This window comes from Microtus ochrogaster, chromosome 4 (genome assembly GCF_000317375.1).
Source record: "Microtus ochrogaster isolate Prairie Vole_2 chromosome 4, MicOch1.0, whole genome shotgun sequence".
Lineage (NCBI taxonomy): Eukaryota > Metazoa > Chordata > Mammalia > Rodentia > Cricetidae > Microtus > Microtus ochrogaster.
Genome location: NC_022011.1, coordinates 50,894,356 through 50,904,780, shown reverse-complemented (window position 1 = coordinate 50,904,780; position 10,425 = coordinate 50,894,356). Strand labels below are relative to the sequence as shown.

General features: G+C 52.1%; 2 protein-coding genes across 8 annotated transcripts in view; both read right to left on the bottom strand.

Annotated features, from left to right (window-relative positions):
• Window positions 1-8,132, bottom strand: part of Inpp5e (inositol polyphosphate-5-phosphatase E) — a 12,573-nt gene extending 4,441 nt beyond the window's left edge. Inside the window, exons 1-5 of the mRNA XM_005346246.3 lie at window positions 7,929-8,132; window positions 6,702-7,748; window positions 1,743-1,866; window positions 1,187-1,284; window positions 356-480 (exon numbers count right to left, since the gene is read on the bottom strand). Of these exons, the coding sequence (XP_005346303.1) occupies window positions 356-480; window positions 1,187-1,284; window positions 1,743-1,866; window positions 6,702-7,528 (1,174 nt within the window). The 5' untranslated portion in view covers window positions 7,529-7,748; window positions 7,929-8,132. The remainder of the gene's footprint in view (window positions 1-355; window positions 481-1,186; window positions 1,285-1,742; window positions 1,867-6,701; window positions 7,749-7,928) is intronic.
• A 606-nt stretch (window positions 8,133-8,738) lies between these two features.
• The window catches only part of Sec16a (SEC16 homolog A, endoplasmic reticulum export factor), a 36,335-nt gene continuing 34,648 nt past the window's right edge, over window positions 8,739-10,425 (bottom strand). For all 7 annotated transcript variants that reach the window (XM_013345912.2, XM_013345911.2, XM_026789533.1 and 4 more), the window contains one exon: window positions 8,739-9,837. In XM_013345912.2, coding sequence (XP_013201366.1) covers window positions 9,769-9,837 — 69 coding nt within the window. In that variant the 3' untranslated portion in view covers window positions 8,739-9,768. The remainder of the gene's footprint in view (window positions 9,838-10,425) is intronic.

Here is a 10,425-nt window from a genome sequence, read left to right as displayed (position 1 = left end):
ACAGCTGCAGTAGGTGTGCTTGTGTATTCAGACACGGGAACCTCAGAGGCTGGATGCCGGGCATGAGAGAGGTTGCAGTTTGCTGTCAGGGGACCCATATGTGGACAGGAGCTACATGTTATTAGAGCCTGTATATGGAGGTACCTAGATCCCTGGGAGTGGTAGATACAGAAGCCACGGCACAGGCCAGCGAGATGTCAACCCTGAAGACCTGAGCTCATATCTGCGGTGGAAGAACTGCCTCAGGTTGTCCTCGGACCTCCACATGTGCTCTGTGGTGCAGGCACACACGAGAGCGAGAGAGGGAGAAACGGAAAGAGGAGTGGTGGCGGAGAAGCCCCGTGGCGGCACCTACCTGAACAGAACCAGATGAGGTCCCTGCGGATAAACAGGGACATGTACAGGACCCCATGTGCTGCTGACGACAGCAACACATACTGAGGGCCCAGTGTCTCCTGCAGGCGTGTCTCCCACTCTCGCCTGTGAGGAGGAAGCAGGTTATAAGGCATGGCCTTTACATGAACGGTGGCCTTTTAGTGCCACCTTCTCCCATCTGCTGCCCAGAGAGCCCCTGGAAGCATTCCTAGGGGCCCCTCAAATTGGGTCTCGTACTGATGATAATGACAAGGCTAATGGCATCTTTGTGCGCTGTGAGACCCTTCAGGCTGGCTGCAGGCCCGAACCTCCCTCTGATGGTATGTGCAGACTTCCAATCCCACCTAAGACCAGAAGAGCTTTCAGAGTTCTGCGGGCTGGCAGGGGTGGGCCCCATCACTACTTGGGACCTCTGAGGACAGGTTCTCTAACCCAGAGCATGCAGCAGGCCTGCTGCTCTCCTCACAGGCCAGGGAACCCCACGAACTGCAGTTAGAAGCACATAGCTATAGGATCACTTCCCAGGGACAGCAGTCAGGGTGCCACAGGATATGTGGCCAGAACTGCAGCAGCCCAGAACCTGTGTATGAACCAGGCATCTTGGTTGCTTATGTGCTCCCTTGGCCAACTGCAGACAAAACCTGAAACACCACTGACTATAGGTACATTCATTTCAGTGAGGCATGGGGGCTGCTATCTAGCCCCATAGGAGGGCCTCACGTCCCACCCTTCAGGCTTACAGGCCTATCTCGGTGAACTGTCCACACAGGACGGTGGAGGCCCCAACAGTGGTGGCTGCACGGTGCCTCACCTGTCAGAGCAGCCCTCCTGAACGCCAATGACATACAAGTCCTGACTATAGTCGGCCTCCGTGGGGAGCAGAAACTCATCCAGGCTCACCGGGAGCTCCTGCAGTGAAGAGCCATACAACAGTCAAGACCACGAGGCTCCCTCCGGTCTGGGGGCAGAAGCTGAAGAGCAAGCCCCTGCACAGTCATCTTGAGGCGGTCACAGAACAGCCTCTTTTCAAAGAGAAGTTGTGCACGGCTGTGGGTTTGCTCTCCCAGGGAACCGTGACATGTCAGATACCTCAGTTTCCCTCTTTGAGCCCAGATTTGTTCACTTACTACCTTCCAGCCTGGGTCCCACCTTACCAGGTACCCTAGATTGTGCCAGGTCTGATTATCCTCCCAGGTGCATGTCCGACCCTGGTCCTTCACAAGGGCTCACAGAGATGGAGGCAGCCCGCTTGCTTATCTTTATGCCCGTGTTGTGACCAGTGGACTGTGCTGGGGTCTCTGGGAATAGGTTCCCCAAGGACATGGAACCCACCTGCCTCTGCCTTACCTCACTGTGACCCCTCTCACCTTCTGGCCCTGCATGTTCCAGGTGGCCACGAAGAGAGCCATGTTCCGGTCTGGGAAGTACCTGGCTAGTTCATCTGCTCCTAGCAGGGCTCCACTGGCCATAAGACTTCCCTCCAGATAGCTCCTGCAAAAAGAGACAAGTGAGCAGCTATCCTCAGTGACAGATGCCTCTGGAGCCACTCTCTCCAAAGCATCAATGTGAACCCTGAGGACAACACTGACATGCCAGGCATCAGTGTCACCTCTGGAGCCGGGAATTCCAGTGCAGGAGCACTTTCATAGCAAGCCACTGTGATATCCATCTCCCCGACTTCAGCCCAACTCCAGATTTCAGTGGAATGAAGCCACGCCTGTCAAGATGAGATACAGTCCTAACAGTGTGATAAATCTCTTGACCTACCCAGCACACATGTGTGCATGTGCCATGAACTAGAGGGCCTGCCCAAGCATCCTGGAAAGAGATACTGGACATACACAGTCCTGTGGGTGACTGGGCCTCTGCCCTATCACTCAACTTCATTGCCACAGCACAGAAGCGCAAAAACCCTTAGACAGAAATGATGTGTCTGTGTGCCCAGAAAGATGTGTTTATAAGGGCAATGAAATCTGAATCTCAGGGTCGGAGGGATGGACAGGCTAAATCATGGACAGAGATGGACAGTTAAGAGCACAGGCTGTTCTTCCTGAGGATCTGGGTTCAATTCTCAGCACCCATGTGGCAGCTCACAGCTGTCTATAACTCTAGCTCCAAGGGGTTTGACACCTTCACACACACAACATGCAGACAAAACCCTAATGCACATGAAATATAAATAAATAGATCATTAAAAAATCCAAATCTCACATAATTTTTCATGCACGGAGAAATATTAGATTTGTTTGCATTATTCTCCAGCCCTTTAAGAAATGAACTCCTGTTGGGTAGTGGTGGCAACCTCCTTTAGTCCCAGTGCTCAGGAGGCAGAGGCAGACGGATTTCTGTGAGTTTGAGGCCAGTCTGGTCTACAAAGTAAGTACCAAGATGGTCTGGGCTGTCTTTCTTTCTTTCTTTCTTTTTTTAAAAAAAGATTTATTTATTTATTACATATACAGTGTTCTGCTTGCATGTATGGTTGTAGGCCAGAAGAGGGCACCAGATCTCACTACAGATGGCTGTGAGCCACCATGTGGTTGCTGGGAATTGAACTCAGGACCTCTGGAAGAGCAGTCAGTGCTCTTAACCTCTGAGCCATCTCTCCAGCCCCTGGGCTGTCTTTCTAAAAACAAACAAACAAAAACCAAAATGATTTTATTTGTACGAGTATTTTGCCTACGTGTGTGTACGTGCCGCATGTGCATGCCTGGTGCTTTTGGAGGTAAGAAGGTGGCATCAGACCCCCCTGGAACTGGACTTATGATTGTGAGCCACCATGTGGGTGCTGGGAACCAAACCCAGGTCCTCTGCAAAAACAGCAGTGCTCTCAGCCACTGAGCCATCTCTCCAACTATTTTTAGTGATGCTTGAGATGGAACCCATATCTTCGTGCGTGTTACATGAGCTACCTCTCCCCTGAGCTACATCCTGGGCCTTTTTCGATTTGTTTCTTGTGTTTTGTTTTGAGACGATGTGTTGCTGTGCCCAGGCTGACCTTCAACTGGGGATCTTCCTGCCTCTGTCTCCCAGTAGCTGGGATGAAGGTATGCTCCACAATGCTTAGCCTACCTTACTGGTTTTGCCAAACTTGCTAAGAATGTATGGACAAAACCATGTTCCTCTGAAGATCCGATTATAACCAAGTCCAGAAGAGCAATGGCCGACTGAAGCCAGAACCATGCTCCTGAACCCCACTGGACAGAACATCTGATGGTACAGCTCTGTACACTTTCAGGAGGGAAACCAGGCTGTCACAGTGAGGGACCTTTTGGATCTCACCTCCAAGTAGATGAATCAGTTACTAATGTGCTAGCTGGGTTCAGACACCAGTTGGGGTGGAGCAAATTTCGGAGTCACATACCATCAGGAAAGGACCACTGAACAAAGGCAGGCCCGGGCTAGTCTTCAGTCACCAGCCCCTAAGCTTGTGTCCTCCTTACAGGCTGACCCTGCTTCCTCCAACCTAGGGAGCCACAGTTTGTCCAGGTGGCTACAGAAAGTGACTGGACAGCGGCAGGGTAGAAGCTCACTGCTGTGCCCAGCCTTAGGAGGCACAGCTTCTTCCCAACCCATTTAGGGGAGGGTACCCCAGATCTTCTGGTGAAAAATTAAGTCTTTAATCCAAAAGGGTAGACATTTGTGAATTCAAGGCCAGCCTGGTCTAAACAGTGAGACCTTGTCACATGCACACAAAGTGGCAGGTTAGGCTGGTGAAATGACTCAGTAGGTAAAGGTGCTTCCCACCAACTTGATGGCGTGATTCCCAGGATCCACACGGTAGGAAAGAACCAAACCCCACAAACTGCGGTTGTAAAGTATGAGGCAGAACTGGATCAAGCCCCTTGCTGCAGAATAATCTTTTTTGTACACTGTGAAGATGTGTCTTTGCCAAGGTGCCTTCTGAGGTTTAATAAAGAGCCGAATGGCCAATAGCTAAGCAGGAAGAGGTTAGGCGGGACTTCTGGGCAGAGAGAAAGAGATGAAGCGAATCTAGGCTTGGGAGGGAAGCCAGAAAGATGGAGAGGAAGCAGGACATGCAAGGGGAAGAGGTAAAAGCCATGAGCCACGTGTCAGCACACAGATTTATAGAAATAGGTTAATTTAAGTTATAAGAGCTAGTTAGAAACAAGTCTAAGCTAATGCCGAGCTTTCATAATTAATAATAAATGATTTGGGGGTTGGTGGTCCAAGAAAGTCTACTACAGCCCTCCTCCATTACTTCCCAGGGATGCAATAGGGGCCCACGGACATCACTCAGACTTATTTCCTCTTCCTATGGATTGCAAGTAATAATGCTTTGAATGTGGTAGATACAGTACTCTTTAAAAGACCCCTGTGGGACTAGAGAAATGGCTCAGTGGTTAAGAGTGCTTGCCACTTTTTCAGAGCATCCAAATTTGGTACCCAGCACTCACATCTGACAGCTCACAACTGCCTATAACTCCAGCTCTGGGGAATCCAACACTTCTGACCTTTGTAGACACCTGGACTCGCATGGACATACCTACATGCCCGTGGGTGTGCCCATGCACACACACACACCTACACCTAATTAAAAATAATAAAAATAGTTAAATATTTTAAATATTTAAAAGGCTTGCTGGGGGGCTGGAGAGATGGCTCAGCGGTTAAGAGCAGTGACTGCTCTCTTCCAGAGGACCCAGGTTCAATTCCCAGCACCCACGTGGCAACTCACAACTATCCGTAACTCAAGTTTCAGTGGACCTGACTCCCTCACAAAGACATGCAGGCCAAATATCAATAGAGGGCCTTACCTGCAGGCCTATGAGTACAGGGAGTAAGGCCTACCTTCAGCAGGTAAAGGAGACTGAATGGTATACCCCACCTCCCAGCCCCTAAGAATGCGACCCTCTTTATAAGCAGTCTGTGCAGATACAAGCGCCGCAGCATCTCCAGGAGAGGGCCCTGCAGTTAGCATGGCTGGAGCCACTGACTGGAAACTCAGAAGTGACCACCTGGAGATGCAGGCAGGAGCTATACTGCCAGAGATCACACCACTCTCAGAGGAAAGGTAGGTTCTTTTGGCTCTCTAGATCGAAGAAACCCTGCTGACAATCCGTTCCTTTTTCTGCCGTGAGGTCTCTTTGTATGAAACCTTCTAACCCATAGTCACCCGTTTGGGCAGCTCCTGGAAACAGCTGCAGGAACCATCTCCAGATTCTCCCTGCTCTCACTTCCCCACCCACCTATGTCCCACAACATGGTTGTGGGGGAGAGAGGGAGGATGCACCTTACGGGCCAAGAACAAGACCCCAGAAGGCGGCCAGCTTGGAAAATGAGGCTCTAGATTTGGACAGGCCATGCACTGGGCCTGTGCCCCCAGTGGTAGATGAGCTCGTGGATTCGGGAAAGGAGACTCAGCACTGAGAAGTCATAGGCAGAAAGGGCTCATCCTGGCTACACCCAGGCTCTTTTCTGTAAGTCCACACAAGTTAATGACTGGAGTCGGAAAGACCCAGCACAAGAAACAGAGGTCCTGTACATTCTTGGGATGTTATGGCATGTTAGAGGCCTCCGTGGACATCAGCAAGTCCCCACCACAGACACTGGGACCCTGTGGCTCAAGACAGTGTGGAAGCTCTCCCAAGGGCATACGGTAAACTAGTCAAGCCTGTGGCCCCGGGATGTTACTTGGTCCAGAAGTTTAACTGGTGTCTAAACATCCTGGTAAAATTCTGACCCGTGGCCCACTGTGATGGGACAGTACTCAACCCTTCTTCAGGTGTCACTAAGGGTCGCTGACTGCTCCTCACGGGCAGTGGTTCAATAAAGGCATAGCTAAAGAAACCTGCAACCCTCCACACAGAAAAAACAAAGGGGCCAATTCAGATGCCGAGAAAACTTCCCGCCAGGATGCGAGGAAGTACCAACTACAGGAGCAATGATAGCAAGATGGGTGTGTCCTCCTCTGCCTACATACGGTGGAGGTAGAATGATCTACATTTACAGTGTCTGTGGATGACATTGAGCCACAAAGAAAAGGTTCTGGAATGAGACAGACAGAAGGAGAAAGGCACGATGTCTGAAAGAGGATGGGAGTCCTGCCTTATCTTCCACGTCTTCCGCTTTCTTTATGCGAACCTGTTCAATGGCCCCTGTGCAGCTAGTCTTCCTCACTTACCTAGTTATATAGATAGCTCACTATGTAGCTCAGGCTGGCTTTGAACTTGTAATTACGCTACCTCTGCCTTTCAAGCGCAGGGACTACAAGCACGAGCCACCATGCCTGGCTCAGTGTGCCCTTGGCCTGATTAGACAGAGCTGATAGCCCCCGAGTTCCCCATCACTCCCTCCAAGAAGCCTACCTGCTTCTGATGTCCTTGGTGCGGATGGGAGCCAGAAGGCTGAAGGAAGATCTAGCTGAGTGAATGGAGTGGTCGTCACCAGCCAGGGGGCTCCGGGGCCTACTAGGGCCCAGGCTGCTGTGGGTCCTGACCAGCCTGGTCTGCATGCGGAGCTTGTAGTCGGCATGCTCGGGGTCAACCTTGTTGGCTGTTCTCAGAGAGCTGGAGGCTATGTTGAGGTCCATGGCGGGTGGTGTGTGTGTGGCATGCAAACTTGCCAACCTGGGGGAGCCCCCACTTGGGGAGGCCTCTCTGTGCAGGAGGTCCAAGGAGGTGCTGATCATACCAGGAAGACAGTCACTCCACAAGGATGGGCTCCCGCCCTCACTGCCTGTGGCCCTTCGGGGTTTAGGGATCTCCTGTAAAGATGCGCTGAGGCAGGGTAGGGGCCGGCTGCAGGCAGGAGACTGGGCAACAGAGTCCTTCATGGAGCCCCTGCAGGGACTGGTCCCATTCTGGACAGTCAGATCCTCCTGACTATCCTGGAAACGCCTCCTTCTCCAGCCCTTGTCATCCAGGGACAGGGTTCGCTCCAACTTGGGTCTCATGGGCAGCTGTGGGGTGATGGGGTTTGCTTTAGCTTGTGGGTTCTGGTTGCTTGGTTTTGCTGGAATGCTGAAAGGAGGCATGGGGTTTATCTCTGGAGTGTGAGGGTCAGTGGCTGGTAGGGAGCCCGGTGTTGGGGTGAGGTTCTTGTCTGTGTTTGGAAGCTGTCCCTGGAGCATTCTGCCCTCCAGCTGCCCAGGTACCTCCGTGTGACGACGCAGGCAAGCTGACTTGGACGGCATAGTCCGGACCAGGCCAGACCTCACCTACTTAGCCTGGCCCTCCTAAGGAAAGGGATCCTCTCTCGGAGGTTAGCAAGCAACTCGTGTTGTCAAGGATGCACGTCAGAGGTCACCAGTTGGATGCCAAGAAAATTCGGGTGGTTCCCTTTGAGGCATGGGGCGGTCCTTTTGGAGCAGGGCCTGTGGCTGCATGGCTGGAGTCCTGAGTTCTCATAGATGCCTAAGGAGATCCGGAAAATCTCTCTTAGCTCCTTGAAACCAGCTTGCTGCTCTTAAAGCGACCTCGTAGCAATAGGCACCAGGGGGTCGGGGGCTGCACTTCCTCCTCAGAGCCACCCTGGGTGACCACTCCACCCGACCCTGGCAGAGTAGGGCAGCGCGCTCGCTGTCCTAGGCTCACCTGTGCCCACCGTTCGGTCGCAGACCCGCCGCCTGGCGCCTGTTCTGATTCAGCAGGGCCCGGTGCTGGGAGGCGGGGCTAGCCCAGTCACGGTGGCGGCTGGAACAACGACTGCTGCCCCGTGCCCCGGCCCCCACCCAGGGTTCGCCACAGCTCAGCCTAGTGGTCACCCTGTCCCAGGCCCCGCTCTGTGGTTGCCTTACGAACTGCCCGGCTCAATATCACAACGCCGCCCACAGCGGCCCCTGGCGGCTGGAGGACTACACCCCGTGCCCGGAAGCCACACCCCCACACGAGGTCACGCCCTGTCCGACAGAGGCGGTACCTACTCCAGACAAACCATGCCCAACCCGACAGTAGCCCAAGGCTGTGGTCATACTTAGGATCTCACTGGTCAGCCCCTCAAAACACAAAGGAAGCCATAAATGAGGTTCTTGAGAGCCCAAAATATTTTATTTAACAATTTGAATTTAGGAAAAATAGCAGCTCCCAGGGAGGAAGCTTCTTGAATCAAAAGTGGTTGGCAGTCAACACAGAGCCTGGGCAGGGTTGCACCAGAGGCAAGGATCCTGCCTGGTCCCAGTAAGGACACAAGTTGCTACTGACCCTCAGGGACAGGCCTTTCTTAGTGACCATACAGGAGGGTCTGGGCGCACTCACCTATGGAACATTCTGGAAACCATTCTGTGAGTCTTTCTAGATGATGCGGGGAACCAGAAAACCAGGAAGGGCTGTACTAATTCCACAGTCTACAATTTCTAAATTTAATACCAAACCAAACCATTTATGTTTTCTACCCAAATAACCTGCTGATTTTATTAAATATTTAAAAATCTCTGTCCCCTCCTCTTTAGAGTAAAAGGATAGTTTTAGGAACAGTCAGTGAAGCCTTAAAGCTCTGAGTCTGAGGCAGCAGCAGCTCCTTGAAGAGTGATGTGGCTGAGTCAGTGGGCAACTGCTGCGGTCCCTGATGGGCTCTGGGGTAGAGATGTCAGGTTCCAGAGTGTCTGCTAGGACACCACCAAGTCCTTGAAAGATGTCTGTGCAGGTGAGTCAGCTGGAGGGCCCCACACAGCCCATACAGACCCCTCACTAGGAGGGCAGTATTTTGCAGCATGCAGCCAGGTTTTGACCTGGTTGGCTAATCAGATCAGCAGCTTCAGAACATCAGCTCCCTGGGGCTCTCCCCAGTGACTGGGCCACAAGGGGAAGCTCTGAGCAGTAAAATCCACCCAGCCCTAATCAGGCCACAGAAAATGGAGTGAGGCTGGGAATTTCTTGGGGACATGCCCTGGTAATAGCTTTCCTCCCAGCCTATGGGCCACTGCCATCTGGTGGCCCCAGAGGACCTGGTTCACAGGACAGGGCAGGCAGCCCAACAGAGGCAGTTCATCTCCAGTCAAGCACTCACTCTCCTCTCAGCAGCCTAAGAAATCCTGGTCGGTTTGCACCATTTCTCAGGTGAGCAAGGCCCTGGTTTCCAAGGAACTGTGCTCTCCTGTGGGGAAGCCCTGTCTAGCCTCACGTTAGGAGTATTCTCAAAAGACTCAAACTATTATATCCTTAATTTGTCTAAAGTGACTAGGAAAGAAACATAGTTCTTTTACATAAAAGACTTTGAATTAGATTCATTCTATCCAGCATCAGAAAGGAAGCATGGAATCAATTTTTCAGTAATTCATATACATGGGCTGTAAGGAGGGAGACACACAGTACGACCGGCTCTGGGTTACTGCCAAGTCCATCTGGGATCCACGAGGCCTGAGGCTGCCAGTTTGGTTCTTGGTGGAGAACAGTTATCTAGTCATTTCAGGGTTCCAAGTACAATCCAGCAGCACTCCTAGTTCAATGCCGCGTATTTTCTTTGGCCAATCCTCCCTGGCCTTGAGTTCCCCGAGGTGACAGAAGCCTGGAACAAAAGGAACAGCAATGACCTACAGTGTCCATGCCCAGGGACTGTGCAGCAGGATGAGTCTACAGGGTAAGCACAGGGAGAACTGAAAACAGGCAAGCTCTGTGTTAGCGTCAAGCATGAGACCTTCTGTAGGTGCCACGTTTCTGCTGCTCAGCACTTCCTGCCCACAGCACTGCAGACATGCTTTGTTTGCACTCGGCCACACTTCTGTCAAGGCCAGAGGGCTGAGGCTAGCTCTACAGAGCTGGGCCGGCTAAGGGTTCAGTGAGTCCAAGAGTGGATGTGGCCTATGGTCGTCCGTTGCTGCAAAGCACATGGATGCTCCATGCCAGGAGAGAACACTGGCACACATTCTTCCTCCCTCACAAGACTGCACTGGGATCAAGCCAAGGAATCTGGCAGAACTACTCAACTACAAGGTCAAAAGAAAAATGAGATTTTTTGTTTGTTTGGTTTTTTGGTTTTTCGAGACAGGGTTTCTCTGTGGCTTTGGAGTCTGTCCTGGAACTAGCTCTGTAGACCAGGCTGGTCTCGAACTCACAGAGATCCGCCTGCCTCTGCCTCCCGAGTGCTGGGATTAAA